Raw genomic sequence first — 24225 nt, 5'->3', positions numbered from 1 at the left:
GGATGCAAAGGTGCAATAATACTCCGCATTGCCAGAGAATGTCATAGCCAGAGAATTCTTACAAGAGGAAGGATTTGATCTTAAGCTGAAGAGTAGTGCTTCATCACGTTTATGTATTTAGTTGGGTCTCAGGACATAGTGAGGGCTAGATGAAGGCATAGGCACTATGGGACCATGCGTTAGGCTCCAGATCTTGGCGTCATGTGATTATGCTTTTTTTTAAAAAAGAAACAAACATTTCTAGTTCTCATTGTGTGAAGAAAAGCTTGGAAATGAGACCCAGATATAAACAAATCAGCAATAACCGAGTCTGCAGGTAGCCTTGAGCAATAGCTCGGAGAGGTGTGAACTGCTCTGTGGATCTCAATAAGGTGTTAACTCCAAGACCCATTGTTCTGTGCTACCCTTAGCAATACCATTCCAAAAGAGGACTATATGTGTGGCAGGAGGGGAAGAGTGCAGTGCGCCAGGCCCACCCGCCCACCTGTTAAACAGACACACTCCAGCTGCTATGCTGGAGAGCCTGCTGCCAACCCTGCCTCTTTATATGTAGGGCTCTTCGTTTTCAGTTTTTATGTTACTTAATTTTTCCCAGGAATTTATCGATTTATTACCACAACAACAAAAACAGGTGAAAATCATTTAAAAAAATTATTAATAATTTTGCTGGGTAAATATTGGGGTTTATTTTGGTGGACAGAAAGATGGGGGGGAAGTATTCAGCAGATTAATGCTTTGAATTCCATTCATCAATGTAGTTTTCTGAATAACTAAAACAGAACTCAAAGCACAATGCCACCTCTGAGTTTAACAATATATCTCTAATCCCCAAATAAAACTTTTCATTTGAATAAACAGTTCACTGTTCTAGACTTAAAACTATTAGCCTATAAATATTTACATTTAATAATTGGGCCACACCATTTGCAGCACATATGTTCAACTTCATCCTTTTCTCCTGGTTTTTTTTTTTTGTTTTTTTGTTTTTGAATTTTTGAATACTTCCTTGTGTTCTGAAAATATTCTGATACAGATTTTCATTTTCTTCCAATTTTAGTGTGTCAGATCTTTAGACCATTATCTCCTAACAGATTGAAATATATAGCTGGTGGGCATGAGATTCATCAGTCTGTTCAGATGCACATGCACTTCAGAGCTCGCATGCGTGCCTGTTGTTTATTGTGTGTATCTTCTAGACTTTATACATAGACTTATACATAGCCTTACTGCAACAGGCAGCTTTGCATATAGACAGACAGACTAATGCATTATCATAATACATATATCTCATGCAATGTATTGTATCTTCCTAATAAAACAAGTAATTTTTATATATTTGAATGATACAAAAGTAGGGTGAAAATTGGAAAAAAATGAATAATACTTTTTGTAAAACTAACTTTTGTAAAAAAAAAAAACAGGAATTTTTGGTAAAAATCGGTTTAAACTGAAAACAAAGGGCTTATTTATATGGGAGAAGGATCCACTGCTGCCTCCCCTAGGGGGAAATGAGGGAAGGGAGTCCCATGCTGCTGATGTTTTGGGAGAAGAGGGGGTAGGGTCTACACTGGACCCCTATGTTTTGATAGGCCCCATTTGGCCTTAATCTGGCCTTGGACTTGGCCTGCTTTTGAAAGCCTGCCAAGGCACAGAAGAAAGACCAGAAACCCAGAAGACAACAAATGCGTTAGACTTGTTTTCTTCTGGTTTTCAGTGTCAATTTCTTTCCCTGGATTTTGGCAGCACTGGAGTATCTCTGCTCCATTTCCTTGTATCTGAGACCAATGTGTTCACAGGCTCCTACAGCCCCTCTATTACTTTGAGAATGGGCATGATTTTCTTCTTTTTGACTACAGAGGTGCAATATTTGGCTGGCAATTGCAGTTCACATCAGAAGGAAAATCTGAATGTTCTGTGTCTTCTCAGCACTGTCTTGATGGACCTTAGGTCAAATGTTGTGGGTCAGTTTTGGGCTTCCTTTCTGGCTCTTACATGCTGCTCCAGTACAAAGTAGCTGAAAAGTTGGCTTAACTGAGTGTCTGGAGACTTTCAGTATAGAGGAAATCCCCAGGAGGCATAGTTCAAAAGTAGCATGTTCAGAATGGGGTGCGGGTTAAATGTTCATTCTCTGAGATCTGATCCCTGCCATTTAGATCCCAATCTTCCCCAGATAGAGAAGAAGAAGAAAAATCTATAGTCTCAGGGCTTGATTCACCACTATGCTACTCTAGTTTGAAATTAATGACGCTAACAGCAGCATAAAACTGGAACAGTGTAGTGGTGTATCAGCCCCTCATTCTCTTACTTGCTCCTATAAAAAAAAAAAAAAGCCTCAATCTTTTCACTACTGCATAGCTCCCAGTTACCGTAGGTGGAAAGGCTGGCGGTGAGTGAAAATGTATTTTTGTACCATAATAGACACAGTACTTTGGCCTGTCATTTTGTTATTTTCATCCACGCCAATATGTAATCATACACTGGCATCACAGAGAAAACCAGATTCATCCAATCACACTCTGCATTGATAATAGGTTATACATTGTAAGATATTGATCGACTGCATGGAAAATAAATTGAAGTACGCAGGATTGGAGAAAGCTGCTGACTACAGACAACTGAGTCTGCAATCTCTTAGAATGCTTCTTCATTGTCTATTTAGATACTAGAAAAATTGCCCAATAAAAATTACTGGCTCTGCCAGAAAAGTTCTATCATGATCTTATCTTAACTAGCTTGCACTGAACCATATTAGTGAAAACTTGCTATAGTATTGGGGATGGATAATGGGATACTGAGACGGTCACCTTTAAGTCACATTTGAATTGAGTCCAAAATTCAATTCAAAATAAATATTTTATAGCTTTATGGTTGCCTGTGGAAAACGGCTATCAGAGATCTTAATTCAGTAACTATCATAGTGAGCAGATGTCCACCCCACAATATTACGACCACAGTTAGCTCAATTGGCACCTTTGTTAGCATTCTGATCAGAAAGGCCAAAGGCTGAATGGTCATAGAAACACTCAGACCTAGAGGGGGCTTCTTCCCCCAACCCCGCAAAAAGTGCAGCTTGGAACACATTAGCCGGGGCATATTTGGAAGATTACACTGCATCTATTGTACCCGATCAGGAGGTAAATGGAAGATTTCAGTTTCTAGTTTGCCAGGTTGATCCCTTTGGTAGTTACTAACATTCATTTAGGATAAAAGGTGGTGGAGTAGCATTGTATATCAATGATGAGGTAGACTGTAAAGAAATAAGAAGTGTTGGAATGGATAAGACAGAGTCTGTCTGGGCAAAAATCACATTGGGAAAGAAAGCTACTAGAGCCTCCCCTGAGATAGTGCTTGGGGTGTGCTACAGACCACCAGGATCTGATTCGGATATGGATAGAGACCTTTTTAATGTTTTTAATGAAGTAAACACTAATGGGAATTGTGTGATCATGGGAGACTAACTTCCCAGATATAGACTGGAGGACAAGAGCTAGTAATAATAATAGGGCTCAGATTTTCCTGGATGTGATAGCTGATGTATTCCTTCACCAAGTAGTTGAAGAACCAACAAGAGGGGATGCCATTTTAGATTTGGTTTTGGTGAGTAGTGAGGACCTCATAGAAGAAATGGTTGTAGGGGACAACCTTGGTTCGAGTGATCATGAGCTAATTCAGTTCAAACTAGATGGAAGGATAAACAAATAGAGATCTGAGACTATTTCAAAAGCGCTAACTTTAAAGAATTAAGGAAATTAGTTGGGGAAGTGGATTGGACTGAAGAACTTGTGGATCTAAAGGTGGAAGAGGCCTGGAATTACTTCAAGTCAAAGTTGCAGAAACTATCAGAAGCCTGCATCCCAAGAAAAGGGAAAAAATTCATAGGCAGGAGTTGTAGACCAAGCTGGATGAGCAAGCATCTCAGAGAGGTGATTAAGAAAAAGCAGAAAGCCTACAAGGAGTGGAAGATGGGAGGGATTAGCAAGGAAAGCTACCTTGTTGAGGTCAGAACATGTAGAGATAAAGTGAGAAAGGCCAAAAGCCATGTAGAGTTGGACCTTGCAAAGGGAATTAAAACCAATAGTAAAAGGTTCTATAGCCATATAAATAAGAAGAAAACAAAGAAAGAAGTGGGAACGCTAAACACTGAGGATGGAGTGGAGGTTAAAGATAATCTAGGCATGGCCCAATATCTAAACAAATACTTTGCCTCAGTCTTTAATGAGGTGAATGAGGAGCTTAGGGATAATGGTAGGATGACAAATGGGAATGAGATTATGGAGGTAGATATTACCACATCCGAGGTAGAAGTCAAACTCAAACAGCTTAATGGGACTAAATCGGAGGGCCCAGATAATCTTCATCCAAGAATATTAAAGGAACTAGCACATGAAATTGCAAGCCCATTAGCAAGAATTTTTAATGAATCAGTAAACTCGGGGGTTGTACCATACGACTGGAGGATTGCTAACATAGTTCCTATTTTTAAGAAAGGAAAAAAAGTGATCCGAGTAACTATAGTCCTGTTAGTTTGACATCTGTAGTATGCAAGGTCTTGGAAAAAAATTTGAAGGAGAAAGTAGTTAAGAACATTGAGGTCAATGGTAATTGGGACCAAATACAACATGGTTTTACAAAAGGTAGATCGTGCCAAACCAACCTGATCTCCTTCTTTGAGAAGGTAACAGATTTTTTAGACAGAGGAAATGCAGTGGATCTAATTTACCTCGATTTCAGTAAGGCATTTGATACGGTTCCACATGGGGAATTATTAGTTAAATTGGAAAAGATGGGGATCAATATGAAAATTGAAAAGTGAATAAGGAACTGGTTAAAAGGGAGACTACAACGGGTCATACTGAAAGGTGAACTGTCAGGCTGGAAGGAGGTTACTAGTGGAATTCCTCAGGGATCGGTTTTGGGACCAATCTTATTTAATCTTTTTATTACTGACCTTGGCACAAAAAGTGGGAATGTGCTAATAAAGTTTGTGGATGACACAAAGCTGGGAGGTGTTGCTAATACAGAGAAGGACCAGGATATCATCCAGGAAGATCTGGATGACCTTGTAAACTGGAGTAATAGTAATAGGATGAAACTTAATAGTGGAAAGTGCAAGGTCATGCATTTAGGGATTAATAACAAGAATTTTGGTTATAAATTGGGGACACATCAGTTGGAAGTAACAGAGGAGGAGAAGGACCTCGGACTATTGGTTGATCACAGATCGACTATGAGCCGCCAATGTGATATGGCTGTTAAAAAAGCTAATGCGGTTTGGGGATGCATCAGGCAAGGTATTTCCAGTAAAGATAAGGAGATGTTAGTACCATTATACAAGGCACTGGTGAGACCTCATCTGGAATATTGTGTGCAGTTCTGGTCTCCCATGTTTAAGAAGGATGAATTCAAACTGGAACAGGTACAGAGAAGGGCTACTAGGATGATCCGAGGAATGGAAAACCTGTCTTATGAAAGGAGACTCAAAGAGCTTGGCTTGTTTAGCCTAACCAAAAGAAGGCTGAGGGGAGATCTGATTGCTCTTTATAAATATATCAGAGGGATAAATATCAGGAAGGGAGAGGAATGATTTAAGCTTAGTACCAATGTGGACACAAGAACAAATGGATATAAACTGGACATTAGGAAGTTTAGACTTGAAATTAGATGAAGGTTTCTAACCATCAGAGGAGTGAAGTTCTGGAACAGCCTTCCAAGGGGAGAAGTGGGGGCAAAAGACATATCTGGCTTCAAGATTAAGCTTGATAAGTTTATGGAGGGGATGGTATGATGGGATAGCCTAATTTGGGCAATTAATTGACCTTTGATTATAAGCAGGTAAATATGCCCAAAGGTCTGTGATGGGATGTTAGATGGGGTGGGATCTGAGTTACTACAGAGAATTCTTTCCTGGGTGCTGGCTGGTGAGTCTTGTCCACATGCTCAGAGTTTAACTGATCGCCATATTTGGGGTCGGGAAGGAATTTTCCTCCAGGGCAGATTGGCAGAGGGCCTGGAGGTTTTTCGCCTTCCTCTGCAGCGTGGGGCACGGGTCACTTGCTGGAGGATTCTCTGCACCTTGAGGTCTTTAAACCACGATTTGAGGACTTCAATAACTCAGACATAGGTTAGGGGTTTGTTACAGGAGTGGGTGGGTGAGATTCTGTGGCCTGCGTTGTGCAGGAGGTCAGACTAGATGATTATAATGGTCCCTTCTGACCTTAAAGTCTATGAATCTATGATTCCACTGTGATGGCTGGAGCTCAAAGCTATTATTAGTGTTCATTTCAGAAATTTGTCAGAGTGGCTATTCAGGCCTCCACTGTCACTTCTGTCGCTTCCTGATCCCTGAATTGAATTTTCTAGAAGCAGTACTTCTTGTCTGTGACTGATAATTATCTCTGGGGATATTTCTTTCATCTTTCTTTCTCTCCTTCATTTTTAAAAATCCCTTTACTTCTCCTATTTTCTCTTTTTCTCTGTTATCTCTGAATTCTTCTTCTCTCTCTTTCCTCTCTCCTCTGCCCCTTTTTCCACACTCTTCTGATCATTTGTCAATCTTGTATTGTGCAGTACAATACTTGTATTTATTTACTTCTGTTATCCATTGCATGAATCACTACCAGCGTCCAACTCTGGCACAATGCCCCATTGTGTTCCAGGAGAGAAAATAACACAACATCATCAGCTGAGAGAGGGATATGGTTTACTAGTTCAATGAACACTGCTTTGGGAGCCAGGAACTCCTGTGTTCTGGTCCTTGTTCTGATTCTAACTCTCCTTGACCGTTGTCAAGTCACTTAATCTCTGTAATTCAGATTTTTCATTGGTTAGCTATGGTAATACCACCAACCTCAGAAGGAGCATTGTAAAGATTATTGATATTTATGTAGTCCTTAAACAACTATATAAAAAGTGTTGAGTAATTATGTAAGGATTGTATGCCTAGGGCACAGTCCCACAGCCTGAAATGAGCCCCTTGCCATGGAGTGAGCATGCCAGAACTTGTTAAAAATAGCTTCTTCATTCATTAGACACAGCATGTGGCAATTAATATTTCTGAAAGAATAGACTCAAACTAGTTGTCTTCACTTTCAACACCTTTCACAGCCCATCCCCTCCTCATCTAGCATCTCATACAACTACTGAAAGGTCTGCCCCAACTCCCACTCTGCCAATGGTGCCAGTCTTTATCATCTACTTTTATATTTTCAAACAAGCACCTTTGTGTTTTCTCCCATGCTGCTCCTCCTTGGAAGGAGCTCCCCATAAACATCCCCAAAGCCACCATATTGACCTCTTTCAAATCCCTCCTTAAAAAACCCTCCTTTGCCACGATGCCTACAAAAACTTGATAGTGGCTAGTGTGCCAGAACCACTGTCCATCATGCTAACTATACTGTCTCATCATTTCCTTCTGCTCCACCTCTCCGTGTCCATCTGATCTCTCTCATTTTATACTTAGACTGTATGCTCTTCAGGGCAGAGTCTTTTTTACTAAGTGTTTGTACAGTGCCCAGCACAAGGAGACCCTGATTCACAACTGGGCTCCTTGGTGATACCACAATCCAAACAAACAATAATAGACTCAGTTATTCAGGACTTATTATAATGTCTCTTCCTGTGTATAGTGGATTTCATTCTTCTGTGTTGATGATACCCTGTTACTTATTGATCAAGCTGATGCATCATTGTTCCTTTTGTGGATTTAGACTAGTAGATTTACTAATACATATCTTCCTTTAACTCTAGTGTCAAGATCTTCCTACAGTCGTACAGATACTGCTGAGAGAGGTAATATAGATGCTAAAGGCTCCTACCAAGAAAAAGTTGTCATAAAGTCAAGAAATATTTATTCTAAACTTTCCCAGGCTCAAATCCCAAGACTAGAACACACTTACCTTATGACAAGAAACCCCACAGTCACTGATATTCAATCACTTATTTTGGAAAGGAGAGTTTCCCATCCTCAGGCATCAGATACAAGGAATACTGATCCAGTCTCCTCACTACTTCAAAGAGCATCTTCCCATAATAAAGTAAAAATAAAAAATTCTACACATGATCTACTTCTGCTCCAAGAACCTAACCCCAAAGCAGAGACTGTCGGAATGACAACCCAGATCTCCTCTGATTATAAGCTAAATGTTAGATCACATGCAGCTGGGACTATTTCTCCCCATCATGATAAGAACACAAGTTTATTACTTACAAGGCCACATGCTGTTCGACGGATCCAGCCAACATTTGACTTTTCTCCTGGAAAACGGTCCAGTAGGATTGCAACTACAAAGACTAAACCAGCCCATGCTTTTAGAACAGACCAGCCAAGGACATCTGCTTTGACAGCACCACTAACCTCCTCATTCCGTCTGAGAGCTCCTTTTTCGGGTATGGCTCCCCAAAGTGCTAACTTTCCAGTACTTCCCAGAACGTTTGTTCAAGCAAGGATTCCAGAACAGACAACTGCAATCAGAAAGTCATATGCCTCAGCGGTGGATCATTTGGCACTACCAAAAACTATTAATGGGCTGCTGCATCCGAAGAAGAAAATCACATGTGCTAATACGCCATGTTTTAACAGAGTGCAGTGTGAGCCAGCCAAAGATGGAGGATTTAAATGTGGCCATTGTCCCCCTGGATACAATGGTGATGGAATTACATGTCAAGGTAAGAGAAAAAAGAAACTGCTGAATACCCTTCAATATTTTCGATGCTAATCACTGTGCAAAATATTTTTTTTTATTGAGAGTTTGTGGGATTTGTCAGTTGGGATCACATTTTTTTTCAAAGCCTGGTTTTCTTTTGAAATAATGAACAAACTTGTTTTATTGCTCAGAACAAACAGATTTTTCCTAAGAAGAATGGTATTTTTATTTTGCCAGTGTCTAATCAATAGAAACAGTGCGCCTGATTTTGATTACATTTACCATGACTTAAGGCAGGAGTCATACTGTTGAAGTCAATGGAATTACAATAATGTAAAATTGGTGTAAGAAAGATCTGAATTAGGCTCCAGAAGTCCACACAAACTTCATATGCCATAGACAATTTAGGTTTTGCTAAACAACAAGTTTCTGCTACCTTGGAAAGCAATTTTAAATCCCATCACTAGTATTCTGAATAGGGAACTGACCTTGCCCCCTGACATGCATAGTTTCAGAAGTGTATTCATAATCTATTGACTCATTTATTAGACATCTTAAAGGACCTCAGAGAAACAATAGTATTATATACTGTTTAAAAGGAGTGAATTTGCTTACCTATCATTAAATCCTCTGTTGAAATCCCTTAGAAAAGCCGATACAGTAACTAGCTTTGCATTGCTAAGATTAATAGGCAAAATGTTTGCATTGTCTGTTTAATTCCCTTTTACACTCACGTTCTCATGTTATGCACATAAATAATGGGCCAGATTCTGCCCCTCCCCCCACTAAGGTTTTGTGGTGGGTGGGTCAGCTTTTGTGGCCTGCATCATGCGGGAGGTCAGACTAGATGATCATAATGGTCCCTTCTGACCTTAAAGTCTATGAGTCTATGAAGTTATTTTACACTGCTCCGGGAGTGCACAGCGGCATTCAAGCTGGCTTTACTGGCTTCCTCTGGCTTCCCACAATATGGTGGAATCCCCAGGTGGGGTACAGAAGCTGTAGCCATCTCTGGGCCATGTAGCAAACTGTTCCCAGTCTAGGGGAGGCATATTGGAATCTACCCAGGAAAGGGGGCCACACCAGGGGTACAATAACCCCCAGCTGTTTCCTGAACTTGCCCAGGAAGGGTACACAGGCATAAGGTAGTGCAGTCCTGAGGCTGCCCTATCTTGCACCAGGGACAGGAGAGATACCTAGAAGTCTCAGAACCAGGGCACTCCCAGAGCCATACTTAGTACAGAATGGCTGGTTCCCAAATTCTGGCCTTACAGAGACACACACATCTTCTTTGTATATAAGCAGTGTTATCAAGTAGATTGTTATTTTTCTTCAAATATATAATTTAGCTGCCATTCCTTAGCTCCCCTCTTTTCACCTTGGATCACTAGACCTACTGAAAATCCCTCTACAGAGTCCGTAAGATGAAATCCTTTATTACCAACATAATTCTCGGTCTCAGAGTTTGATGATACAATACACAAACATCCTTTATTTTTCTCTTGCTGCTAACCATGTCACCTGACTAAATAACATGTCTGTCTCTTCTATGAGCCTGTTCCATCAAAAGTTTTACTGTGCACCTGCCTGGAATAGGACCAAAAATGCCTCCATTCCTGGATCTGCCTGAGGAACATCTATTGTACCCCCAGCTGTTGATGTTTCTTTCCATGTCAAAAGCAGCAGACTCATCCTGACAGGGGGTGGAAAGATGATGATAATTCCTTGCATTAAGGACTGCCATCATCTCTGCTGAAACACCTGACAGTCCAGCCAGGATGGTACTGATTTCCCCTGAAACAATAGTTCCCTTTAAGAACAGACAACAAAACCGAGCAGATGATCAAAGCTCGAATGAGTCCAAGCTTTTTGAAATCTTTACGCTTGGATGCAGCATCTCCGGTATTGTGACCTAACAATGAGTGAAACTGACGACAGCCTCATACCGTCTGCTGAGAGCTGCCACCATCTTATTTCATAATGGAATTTGTTTAGATAAAGGAAGCAGCCCATCTGTAGCAAGGTTTGATACCTGTGGTGCTTAAGAAATATGACCTGTGCTTAACAGGAATGGCTGAAAATATTCCAAGATAATATATACTGCAGTAAGTGATGTTTATTTTGTGTGACAGAATCCAGACTATTTTTTTTAAAATGTGTGCTCAAAATTAAGCCTAGGGGAACTAGTTTGGGACAAATAAGAATCAGCCCAGAGTTTAATATTTCTCCTGAACCAAACCAACCTTTTTTTGTTGTTTTTCTTTCCTCATTTAGGACAAAGACTTTTCTTCTCTGACTCTAAACATAGTTGTGGCTCTCTCCTCCTTTGAGATCCTTCATTAAGAGACTCTTCCGTCCAAATAACCCTCCTACTTTCGAATGTGCCAGGCAGATTTTTCAATGATCTTAGCTCAGATTTAGGTATCTAAATGAAGTGGCCAGATTTCCCAAAAGTGCTGCAGCTCCCTGACAGTGTAAGTGGGAGCAGGGCTATCATCTTGCCTTCACCTTGCTCTTTCTGGTACCACCAGCTCTGCAGGCAGAGTGAGAGTCCCCCCTAACTCTCCTGCACTCTCTGGCACCAGCTCAGCCCTCTGCAGGTGAGCTGAGAGGGCCCTTCCCCATCTTTCACTACAGCACCACCATACTTTGGTCCTAAGTGCTCAGTTTGTAAAGGGCTTCGTCGTTTCTGAGTGGAAGGCACTAATATTGTTATTTATTAATAGTTCAGTGTTAAGATGAGATAGTGAGGCCCTATAGCACGTCATGGAGATAGAACCTCTTGAAGGTTTGAGAAGGAGAGAGCTACAGTCACCTGCAGAGTTACAGAAAGGAAACAGGAGGGCCAGGGGCCTATTGAGGTTTGTGCACGTGTACACAAATGAGAGCGTTTGCTTGTGCTAAAGGACTAACCTACATTGTGAAGTGAGGGAGGGAAACTTAAAAAAAATCAGGATCAGCGTCAAGTGTCCTTAGAGGGTATGTCTACACAGCAAAGAAAAACCCACGGCTGGCCCGTGCCAGCCGACTCGGGCTTCAGGGCTGTTTCATTGCCGTGTAGACCAAGGCTCAAGCTGAAGCCTGGTGGGAGGATCCCAGAGCTTGGGCTCCATCCCAAGCCCGGAAGTCGACACACCAATGAAACAGCCTCACAGCCTGAGCCCCACAAACTCAAGTTGGCTGGCCCGGGCCAGCCGTGGGTTTTTCTTTGCTGTGTAGACAAACCCTTAAAGGACAAGTACTGTATTGCCAATAAATGATAGTGGTACACATTCAGCAGGTTCATGGCACACTGCTCATCACTGACCAAGTGTGTTAGACATTCCACAACGTTTACAGAGCTGTTATTTTTCAGTACCTTTTTTTAAACCATATCTACAGAATCAGAGAAACAACAGATGAAACTAGTTCATCTAAGCCATACCTAGCCAAAACAGGATTCTTGTTCAGAATATATTTTTGCATGTTTTGTCCAGTACATTTTAACTTTAACGTGCCACATATCCTCACAGACTGGTGCTCTGAAATGTTCACTGTGATGATTTTTAAATCATAATGAAATATGTTATTTATGTTCTTGCTTCCATTTCCCACTGTACTAAAGTGATGTAGGTCTGTAACTTTAAAGGCATTTTAACTACTAAAATATGGAAGGAAATGCTGTTCCTCCTCTGGGGTTAATTTTATTTAGCAGGGTGCATACAGACAGTAGTAAGTGACTAGGAGCAGCTGTTTAAGTTATATAGGATTCTTTAGGGTACCCGGGGATGGCGCTTGTACTGTAATTTTCTATCCCAGGTGAATCATTTCAACATTGGAAATGAGGTCAACAGAACATTCTGTTCTGGTATTTTGTTGTGCTTGTTATTGGTAGATCTACACCTTTAGAATCAAGAACATAGAATTCAAGCCAAACGCATGGCTCAACTCTTTATTCTCCACCCCCAAGTATGTTCAATGTAGAGTTACTGACAGCTAACAATCCTTGCAGTAGGGGCAGGTAGAGGTCGATCTCTGTGGAATGCAGGCTATTTCTTGAAACGGTATTGCCTTAGGAGCAGTTTGAAGGATTTTTTCATTCTAATCCCTTTTTAAATGGGCACAAAAGTTTTCTGTAGAAAATAAAACCTATTTTGGAACAGATATTCTCTTGAAAATGTGATGTCTCTAGAGTTCTGCAAAATATGCTGGTCTTACAATATTCCTGGGCGGGGGGAGTGACTCTAGAACCAGTGCACTAATAGTCACAATTAAGGATGGCCACTTGTCAAGGAAGAAAAGTCACAGCTTTGTCATTACCAAATGAAAAATAATTATAATTTGTTTAATGGGAAAGGAAAAGCCACTGGAAATGGAATTTTGACAGCAGATAGTCACAACTGATTAAACTGGGCAAAAATTCAAATACATTTTTCTTGACATTAGTCTGACATGACATTCTGCACAAAATCCAGAAATACTGCCTAACTAGAATTGTTGCTACATTGTCGGCATTTTTAGTCATGAAATAAAAGTCTATTTCCTATTTATTTCCCAGCCTGAAAGTCATTCTTATTACTTTCCTGTTTGCTATGATGGGAGATTATTTTAGGAACAGTGATCAGAGCTGCCATATCATCAAAATCTAATAGCTTTTTTAATTGTCCTGATACATTTATGAAATACAGCCCTGTGCAAAAGGCCTAGACATTTGTTTTGCTTGGCAGTGCATACACTTTTTGCCAGCCTTCTGCAGAAGGGCATGTGTCACTCTGAAAGTCTAACAGTTTACACTAGAAATCAGTGGTTCCCAAACTTTAACAGCCTGTGAACCCCTTTCACTAAGGTGTCAAGTCTCACGAATCCCCTCCTAAAAATGAATATTTCCAGGGATTTTCTCCTTTACCTGAATATAAATTATAAAAGCAGTGATCTTGGAAATATAAAATTTGTTTTTATGACATGCTTATTACACACTATTAATTATTATTTATCATTACAGTATTTTTATTACATTATGAAAACAACAACACTCTTCCAAGATCTCACTTTCGTAGCTTGTATCACTTTGAATAAGCCTGTTATAAGACAAGGCTCCTATGTTTCATCAAGGAGTATCAGATGTGAAACAGCATGAAGGTATTTAAGAAGCCAACTCAAAGAGTTCCTCCTACACAAGCATTCAGGTCTTGAGCAGTCCAGGCAAACAAACAAAGCTTAAACTTGTTCTTCATAATAATTTTAAAAACAACACTAGCTGCCTATTTAATTTTAAAAACAGCCAAAAATATCCACCTCCCTTTCCATTTCTTATAAGGAGTCTTTAAGTTTAAATCTCCTCAGTATGATAGATATGCTTGCTTTGATCTGCTTAGCTCTTGGAAGTCCCAGGGCTCCGGTTTGCTGGCCCCGTGCTGCCCGGGGTCCCTAGGGACAGCTCTGTCCGCCATTAGGGAATTTTTTCCCGAGAACCCCCTGTAACATTTTGTGAACCCCTAGGGTTCTGCACTAGATATACTCTTTGGCTCAATTCTATGCTGAAAAGTACACAAGTAACCAAAGGTAGAATCTGTCCGTTACTATCTAACTCAGCGATCATTTTTATGTGTTTTATTGGTTCTTGTAACTTTTATTCAGTTACTTTATTAGCTGTTTGTCAAAATCCATGTGGAAGGAATATGGAATGTACAGCTCCCAACACATGCCCCTGTAAGATTGGATACACTGGATACAACTGCTATATAGGTAAAAAGTGTCTTAGATTTCATTGTATAATCTATATCTTCTTCAGCTGAGTCTTCTACTATCCACATAGATGTGACTAAAGGGGAAAAAAGACAGTTGCTTAGGGCCAGTTTTACAAAGGTACTTATACACCTAAAAATGCAGGATTTTGTGGGATTTACAAAAACATCTAGGTGAATTAGGTGCTTAATTCTCACTGACTTTGGCCTGGTCTACACTACGGGATTAATTCGGATTTAGCAGCGTTAATTCGAATTAACCCTTCACCCGTCCACACAACAGAGCCATTTAGTTCGAATTAAAGGGCGCTTTAAATCGATTTCTGTACTCCACCTCGACGAGCGGAGTAGAGCCAAAATCGATTTTGTTAATTCAAATTAGGGTTAGTGTGGCCGCCACCACCGAATTAATGTGGTTAAAATTAATGGGGTAGTGTGGCCGCACACCACCGAATTAATGTGGTTAAAAACCGAATTAATGTGCTTAGTGTGGCCGCGCACAATCGAATTTATACAACCTGTTTCCCAAATTCGAATTATCTAAATTCGGATTAATCCTGTAGTGTAGACATACCCTTTGAGAATCTGGCCTCTAGCCACCAACCATAGTTTGGGATATGAAAAGGATGAAATATTTACTCAAGGTGATTCTTGCACACACATACAGTGGTTGAGGTGGTATTTGAATCTGGGACAGAAAAGAATATTTTTCCAGGGTATATTGGAAAGGACTATGTGCCAATGGGGGTTTCAGCCTTAGAATCATAGAATATTAGGGTTGGAAGAGACCTCAGGAGGTCATCTAGTCCAACCCCCTTCTCAAAGCAGGACCAACACCAACTAAATCATCCCAGCCAGAGTTTTGTCAAGCCGGGCCTTAAAAACCTCTAAGGATGGAGATTCCACCACCTCCCTAGGTAACCCATTCCAGTGCTTCACCACCCTCCTACTGAAATAGTTTTTCCTAATATCCAACCTAGACCTCCGCCACTGCAACATGAGACCATTGCTCCTTGTTCTGTCATGTACCACCACTGAGAACAGCCGAGCTCCATCCTTTTTGGAAACCCCTTCAAGTAGTTGAAGGCTGCTCATAAGGATCATCAGTATGATTAGCTGAATACTTCTTCCGCCCAAATATTCCATTTCCTGTGATTGTGTGTAGGTGGTCTTGGGCATTGGTGGACCTCAGTCCTTTCTATCTGTTGTTTGGGGCCCAATCCAAGATGTGCGTTAGCTCACTATGATACTTCGGCTTAATGAAGCTGACTATAATTTTTTTTTAAAGATTGATGCTTTTATTGTTGCTTTTTTGATAAATGTCTAGATGCTCATAAATACTTTTTACAAATGGAAATGAATAAAATACTCTTCTTAAATGCAGTATATCCTGACCAAAGACAAACGTACTGTACTAGGAATGTTGAGTTTGATTCAACACACATTGAAATCAGTGGGATTCTTTCCATTTACTATAATGGGAACTGTATTGGACTCTACCATGGCAAACAGATTGCCAATCTAAAAATCTATACTTGTCACTTATACATTTTTGTTATACACCTTCACTGTATCTTCTTTCTCTATGTGCCCTAAATTCAAACAAAGGCTTCAATCCATTTTTATTCAAATGGAAAATTGTGGTGTTGGATGCTGGCCAGATTACTCTTTTTTTTTTCCTGTGCGTATTCAAACCTTATCTCTACCTATCATAGGCTTGTTCTAGTCATCTGTGTTGGAAGAGAAATAATTTTACAATTTTTACAGTAAACAGTTTCTAATGATAATCAAACATGGACCCTTGATTTACTGGAAAGTATGCAGGTCCGCAAGTCATAGTATGTACAGGCTGCATATCCATTTCCTAGATTTTAAGTAACAAGTCTATAACATTTAAGCAATTTGTAGAACTGAGTCTCAAAATGTGCACAGTCCCTGATATTTGCAGGTATTCCAAAGGGTATAGCGGCAAGACCTGTAAAAATGGTATGATCTCATTTTAAAATAAAAATTAAACACCATGAAAGTACTTTCAGAGGTGAGGGTTGTGGTAGATTTTTTCTTTTAAAAAAATCTGAAGTTCATAGAAAACACTAATAACATCTCAACTTCTCATCTTTGGGTTTTAAATTATAAATATTATATAAATTTGACAGCAAGATTGACTATTTGTCACAATAGTTCTGTCCTTATTGAAATTTTATGCCATCCAAAAAGGTTTTAAACAAAAAAATCACTCTGATACTTTTGTACAATTTATAAAATGTTTGTGCGAAATTGTGTTTCCTAATATAGAGCAAATATGTTTTAGAAAAGAATTTAAAACACACATTGTATTTCTATTACTGAGGGAATGGCCTACTAGATGCATTTCTTATACTATGTGATAGCGCATGCTCTCTTTCTCTCTCTCTCTGCAGCTAACATGCTGTTTTCACCTTCTGCTTCTCTCCAGCAGCAGAATTTCTTTAACCTATATTTAATATTAAAATGTCACAATAAGTGTAAAATGTTTTGACATCACAAACAGCATGTTTTTTCCACAGTTCAAATACATCTTAAAATGTGGAAAGGGCAGGACGAAGGAAGTCCACTGAAGTGGACATAATTACTTGATGTCTTGCATGCAGAATATACAGTGAAAGAAGGAATAATACATTTGAACGTCACTTAGTTTAAATTGCCTGTCATAGTACTTGGTCACACAAGTTTTATGTAACCATCTTCACACATGAAATAAAGCACATGGTCATGTACTTTAAAATCATGGTGCACTGCTGCCTGTCTTTAGACACCTGTTTGTCCAGAAAAGTGCATAGTGTTTGAACATTGTTCATTCCTGATTAATAAAGAAAATCTTGTATGCAAATGCTATCCCTGTGTTGCAGTCTTTCAAACGCACATGCATACAGTAGATTGACTAATGCAATGGCTCCTAGTTTCCAAGCTATAAGACTCCCATTGACTTCCGTAAGCTTTGGATCAGGCTGTTACCGTCCAGAGATATGGGTTGCTATAGTTACTTAACATAATTTAGGATCAATGCCAAATATCTTTTCTTTATAAATATCCATTATTTCCCTTGTCTGCTTCCACCAAGTATAGTTATATTCAGTAGAACAAGTTACTCTAGAATCATGAAAATCCAGCAGTATGAGACACCATGAGTTACTCCAATAACTATCATAGGTGAATGAATTAGTTCAGATAAAGTTTGGGAAAGATTTATTTGCTAAACTTAAACTAAAGCTACATAAACCTCTTCAGATGTTTGAGAAAAGTTTCCCCTCCGCTCCTCCCCCCATCCCAGGCCCCTTTTCAGTCACCTCTGCACTTCCTGATTTCAGCCAAGCCTGGAATTGCAAATGTTGACACCAATGGAGTTGTGTACTCTTACATCAACACTGAATTTAGCTTCATGTCACAGTTTACATGCATAGTATGGTCCCAAAGCAAATCAGCTAAGCTCTCCAGTCTTACGGATTTCAAATTCATAAAACTATATTATTGCAGTATTGAAGGCTGCATAGTTAAAAAATCACAAGAAATCAGGAAATGTAAACATTAAGATTGCCATTTGCAACTACATAACTAATTAATCCGAGCAAAATGTAAACCCTATAGCTTTGACTTACTGTAACTACGTAAATAAACACAAATGCACTCCATAAAAATAAACTTAATTTCCTAAATAGCCTGTTGAGAGACTTATTAAAGGTTTTTGAAAGTCCAAATAAGTTATGCCAACCACTTCTCTTTTATCAATTCTTTTTCGTGACATGGTCAAAAGAATTCTAATAGAGTAGAGACACTTTATTTTCCTTTACAGAAGTCTTGTTTATAATGTTATATCATGACATGCACTATCAAGAGAATTAGTTTTTTGTTGTTTGTTAACTGCTATTCCTTATCTCCTGTTTTAAAAGTTCCAGTAATCCATTCAGATAGCAAAAACAAGACTATGATTTAGATGTCCAATCACAATCCTAAACTGAAAAAATGATCTAGTTATTTAGTGAATAGTTACGATTGATAAATATAATTGCAGAAATCAGGTCAGTCCATGTACCATTTACAAATGGAACAAGGACACATTTGTTGTTTAATATATTGGTACTTGACCATACAACTAATTCTTCATAAAATCCATATACTGGCACTGGAATTGGCTTCATTATGTTAAAACTGATGCTAAGTATTTGCTTACTGATATGCCTTTTTATATCTGTACTATAAATCTGAGGCATTATCATTTTTCAGCAATTCTCTAAAGATCTATTGATCTTAGAAATTTGGAATTAAAATTTTCCCCAAACAGTTTATTATACCCATGAGCCTCTGTAGATCTCTTTATGTTTAGGAATTGGTGTTTCAAGAAGTGCTTTTATTTTATCTGGGTCAGAAATTAATCCATCTTTGTTCAACTTTTTTCCCCACTACAGATACATTAAAAAAATGTCCCAAGATTATGTATTTCACACACTAAATGCATAATTTGCCTACATCTTTCATTGTGTTTAAGGACTTTTGACCAAATTAAATAATCATCCAGTACAACTTCAACACCAACGATACGCATTGAAATACCTCAGGAGCAGAACTAATACCAAATAACATTCATTTAAATTGTTAGTGTCAAAGTGGTTTATTAAAATCACTTCCTTAGAGTATGCCTTCTCTAACTTTTATTACCAAAATGCATGTCCTGCATCTGACATGAAATATTTTTTGCTTCTGAGCACTTAGTTGCCACTTAAAATTTTTTGAAAGGATAATGTTCACATTATGGCTTTATGTAAATCGTGTGAATCCCTGCAGCTTGTGGATCCATCTATACTTTATTTAGCCTTCCAGTTGCACAGGCTGAGTGTGTGTACCTTTTCAATACCTAATTCACTTTATTTCATGTTATATATTTTTTTCTTGTCAGCTGGATCACAGCAGTTAATGATTTGTTAGTCTTCATGTGCTATTCTCTATTCAGATATCTTAGGTCTAGGAAATCATCTCAAATGTTTCTCAGTATGCTTTCGGTCTACTTTTTATGTAATTGTGTGGTGTGTACACCCAACATTTTTAAGATAACTTGGTGGCATAAATTTTCAGACCCAGCATAAGTGCCAGGTGTCCATTTATCTTTTGAAAAGGTATTGTCAAGTGTTACTGGTTTTAAGAATAAGTTGTAATAGTTACTTTCCCTTCTAGTAGTACTTTATTCTCTGAATGTGGAAGAAGCTTTGTTTTAGATTTAGGTAGTTATATATTATATATTTTCCTTGGAATAACATTGCATTATCTTCATATCCATTTTAACAGATACAACTCTGCCATTCATGTTTAGATTTGTGGACCAACCTGCTGTTTCTTCTGTACTCCATGTACTTACAGAATGATCTAAATCAATGCCTTGCTGTTTGCCAAGCACGTGGCTACATTCATTTTTAATTGTGTGATGTATTTCATCTTGGGTTAAATTCATCCCTCAAAAGTAGTGGGTCCCCAAACTGTGGGGCAGCCCCCATAAGGGGGCACAGAGGAACATTTGGTGGGTGTACGGGGGGGCCTCGGAGAGCCCCCATGGGCGGAAGCGCCACTCAGCCCCGCTCTGCCCCCAACTTCCCTCTGGCCCCAGCCTTGGTCCCAGCCATGGCCTCAGGCCACGGCCCCACTCCCAGCTGCGGCACCCGGCTCTGACTGCGGTTCTGCTCACGGCCATGGCCTCAGCTCTTGCCCTGGCCCCGGCCCCGGCTCCTGGCCCCAGCTACGGCTGGGAGGGGAGTGGGCGGATAGATTACATTACGAGTAAGGTGAGACGTGACAGAAAAAGTTTGGGGACCACTGCTCTAAAGAATGCATAAGTGGGAACTAAGTGGTACATAGGCCTTGTGCTGGTCCTCTGTACGGGGTGAATTTCCCCACTAGCATATAGAAATTTTAGATTTCAGTAAACTTTTTAAATCCTATTTTGGATTCCTCTTATTTCTAGCTTTTCCCTTTGAAATCATGCCATATTTACTAGCAGCTTATTTTATACAGAGTCACTGGGAGCCTGAATCTACATGTCAACGTTTCAAGGAGTTTCCTGCAGCATTCTGCTTCTGACTAGTCATTTGTATTCCACATATAAACCTCAATTTTATTGAATCACATAGTTCCCTAAACTCACGTTTACTATTTAAACTGGCTCATAATAGCCTTCATTTCAAATAAAAACCCACTGTCTCGCACAATGATGTTTTTCTGGAGTTGCAGTACTTCCCAAGTTTATCTATGATTTGTACCATATGCTTCCTCCTCTTCTTCCTTCGGTAGAAAGCCATGGCATGCTACAATATCACATCCTGTGGAGAAATGTATTGCCTACGGTTTAGTTGCTCTCTCTGCAGACCCCACATTGCTGATTAAAAATTCAAAAACTATTGCTTAAATGGAGAGCATTTTGCTACAAAATTTCCTTGCAAAGCCATTGGACTTGGAGGAAGTAATTACTCCTTCTTTGGTTCAGTACAGCTCTGACACCATATCATGTTTACTGAGCATTCGCAAGTCTAGAAGAAATACCAAATACTTTTTCATATTAACTACACAAACAGTCTGTTCACTCCGAGTCTTCTAAAACATTTTAAAGTATCTAGTTCAAAATGTGTATGCTCAGAGGCTTACCATGGGAATTAATATGCTGGTCACTCCCATAGTAATATTATATCATATTTGCATTGTTACTCCCGTATTATTAAGGTGATACCTGTTTTTCCCACATAATGGTATTGTAAGCAGCCACTTTGTAGAATATTTTAAAATAATAATGATATTGTAGGAAGTCAAAAAGTAGTGAGTATTGGGCTCAGAAATGCATAGAGCTCCTTTGCTCAGTCTATTATCTAGTATATTAAGTTGTGTTCCTTTCTTCACTTGTCTAATTGTGATTTGTATAGTGTTGTGTGATCCACCCTGTGAGCATGGAGGAACCTGTGTGGCTCAAAATAGCTGTTCCTGTGCTTATGGATTTGTTGGTCCGAGATGTGAAACAAGTATGTATAAGTCTATTTAGTCTGTCACCCCCCATTTTGGCACTTGCAGAAAATTATAAAACACAAAAAGCCTATATTTTCCCTCAAAATTATGATTGAATAGAGCAGGAAAATTGAAGTATAATATATGTAATGCACTGGCTAAACCATTTCTTGGAATATGTTTTCCAAAAGTACATTTGTGTTATGTAAATATATGCACATCTGTATCAATATTTGTTACATAAAAGCACCTATGGTCAAAAAAGCTTTATTTACAGTAACGATTGTGAAATGCAAGGTTATGTGAGTGAATACAGTAATACTAATTTTGAGAATACAAACAGGCAAGCTTCGCTATTAAGATTCATGTTATTGTGCTAAAAAAGTTACAAAATAGGTTCAATATATAGAACATCGGGGGGGGGGGGAATCAGCCTTCGAAACACTTTATATTAGTTGAATGGCAAAACATATATTACAGTTTCATAACTGCAGTCCTTGAGTCTGATTTAAATATCAGGTTGCCTTGACAGGAAAATAATTTTAGCTCTGCAGCAGAATAGTTGAGATACATAAAAGTTAAGAATTTTAGATGCAAGACTTTGTCAAAAATGTGAATGATAAAAAAAAACCCCAAAGGGACAAATTCTGCTCTCAGTTTTACCAGCATAAATCCAGAGTAATTCTTTTAGATGCAGTGGAGTTGCTGCTGCTGAATTTGTATCAGTATTACTGATAGCAGAATCTGGCCCTAATCCTTTGCATGTTTAAATTTACCCTTGAAATCAATTGCTTATTTTGCAGTGATATGCAATAGACATTGTCACAATGGTGGGAAATGTGTGTCACCAGATGAGTGCAAATGCAAAACTGGATGGAGCAGTCCTTCTTGTGAAACAGGTAAACATTTAGAAAGCATTGGTGTCTCATGCATTCATTTCTCTACCTGAAATCCATGTGATTTGCACAATATGCTGATCATACTGGGAATTACTACAGGAATTAATATAAAAAAATAAATGAGGAGCTAGTACTGAGCATGTAAATATGAAAGAAGAAAATGCCTTTTAGTGATGGAGAATGCACATTTTGATTTTGTAGGTGATTGTTTCGGAAGCCATGGTAGCCTCTCATCCAAACTATAGTTTCATATTTTTCCAGCCTTATACAACTGCATTTAAATTAATCTGAAATATCCTAGTGACCCTTAATTTCTTTAGACACTTAGCACTTGTGATAATGTAATTCTTATGAAACAAAGTATTACTGTAACATACTGAAAGACAAAAGAGTTAGAAAGGAAACGCTATTTTAAACGGCCACTATACTTTGAAAAAGTATAAACTTTAAAAATCTTGGGCAAGATACTAAAGTCAAAGCAAATGAATTGTGCAAATCATGGATAGACATCTGAAATAAACTATTAAAATATTTATTTAATCCCACAGGATCCCCAAATGCTTTACAGCTATGCTAAGGCATCACTGAAATCCAGCCACTGCTAGGACAGCCAATACACTACACTGTAGACTTGCTAGACAAATGGGACATTTTTTGCTAGCATTGGGGAAAACCTCTGTCCAAATGAAGTGTGCTAGGATATTTTTCAGATTATGCAGAAGCAAAGAGAACCCAACTCCTAATATTTTAAAACTAAAAGAATTAGAGTAATTGATTTTGATTGAATTTCTATTTATATCCAGCTATCTGTAGCCCTGTTTGCCTAAATGGTGGAATCTGTGTACGCCCAAGTACCTGTGTTTGTCCTTATGGCTTCTATGGACCCCAGTGCCAAACTGGTAAGAAAGTTCAATATATCACATGGATAGTAGATTCAGGCTTTAATGGATATGGTAAGTGATAAAAACTATTTAAATGTTTATCTGACTTTATGCAGTACGTATTATACCCAGGAATTTGGTTTGTCAACTCCATCCGTGCCATTTTCCTGTTATAGTACATTGGAAATCTGCATACAAGTTTTTTTTTAAAGGAGTTGTTATTGGACTAAATATTTATGTATTGCTGAGAACTAAACAATTCATCTGAAATTAATTTAAGCAAGTCATGACAGAATTAACATCTAATTAATAACTTTAAAATATAGCTCTGCTCTAACATGTATTTATGTTTTTCAAAAAAAGGGATCATCATCTTACTCTATATTGAGTTTGATTTAGAGCCAGGTGCATCTCAAACCAAAAATTGCAAATATTTCTTTGAAATTTAACAAACAAAAACCTTTTTTCTGCACATCAAGAATACTTAGTTCCATTTCAAAAGTTGCTAGATAGTCAAACATTTTCTGCAGACAGCAGCAGAATGCAACTTTTGCTAATAGGCAGAGATCATAGGCCATTGATGCTGCAATTAGTGGATCAATAGTTAAAACTTCTCTCTTATCTCCTTCCTTTGACAAAGACCTGAGCACACCAAGATATATGCCCATGAGTGTGCTTCCATTAGTTGTCATGCTACATGCGTCCTGTAGGGTCACACAAAAATGCATCTTTCAAGTTCTCCTCTATTTCAAGCATGCTAAGGTTCTTAAAAGGGTCAAAAATCTCATCTCCTCAAGGATGTCCTGTCCCTTAGGGAGTTAAAATGATGAGCACCCATAAAATTACTATGGTTCTAACCAGGGGTGAAAGTAGAAATAGGGACTTACGGAGCTGGGTTGGGGCCAGCACTGGCCCCTGGAAGGGGCAGGGGCAGGGCCTCAGGGAGAAGGGAAGGGGGGTCAGAGCCAGCCCCAGCCCTCCCTGTACTGTGCCCTGCCCTGCCCTCCCCTCCCCCCGCCGGGGTAGCAGCGGCAGCCGGGGGCTCCGGCAGCAGTTTAAAGGGCCC

At 39.1% G+C, this 24225-nt stretch overlaps 1 protein-coding gene across 1 annotated transcript in view; it reads left to right on the top strand.

The window, feature by feature from the left end:
* LOC112105812 (von Willebrand factor D and EGF domain-containing protein-like) overlaps positions 1-24225 on the top strand; it is a 246414-nt gene that overhangs the window by 194826 nt on the left and 27363 nt on the right. Inside the window, exons 22-25 of the mRNA XM_029910510.1 lie at positions 7747-8664; positions 21301-21396; positions 22183-22278; positions 23082-23177. Of these exons, the coding sequence (XP_029766370.1) occupies positions 7747-8664; positions 21301-21396; positions 22183-22278; positions 23082-23177 (1206 nt within the window). The remainder of the gene's footprint in view (positions 1-7746; positions 8665-21300; positions 21397-22182; positions 22279-23081; positions 23178-24225) is intronic.

The sequence above is a fragment of the Terrapene carolina genome, unplaced genomic scaffold, assembly GCF_002925995.2.
Source record: "Terrapene carolina triunguis isolate 2854851 unplaced genomic scaffold, T_m_triunguis-2.0 Scaffold62, whole genome shotgun sequence".
Lineage (NCBI taxonomy): Eukaryota > Metazoa > Chordata > Testudines > Emydidae > Terrapene > Terrapene triunguis.
This window is presented reverse-complemented; position numbering and strand designations above follow the sequence as displayed.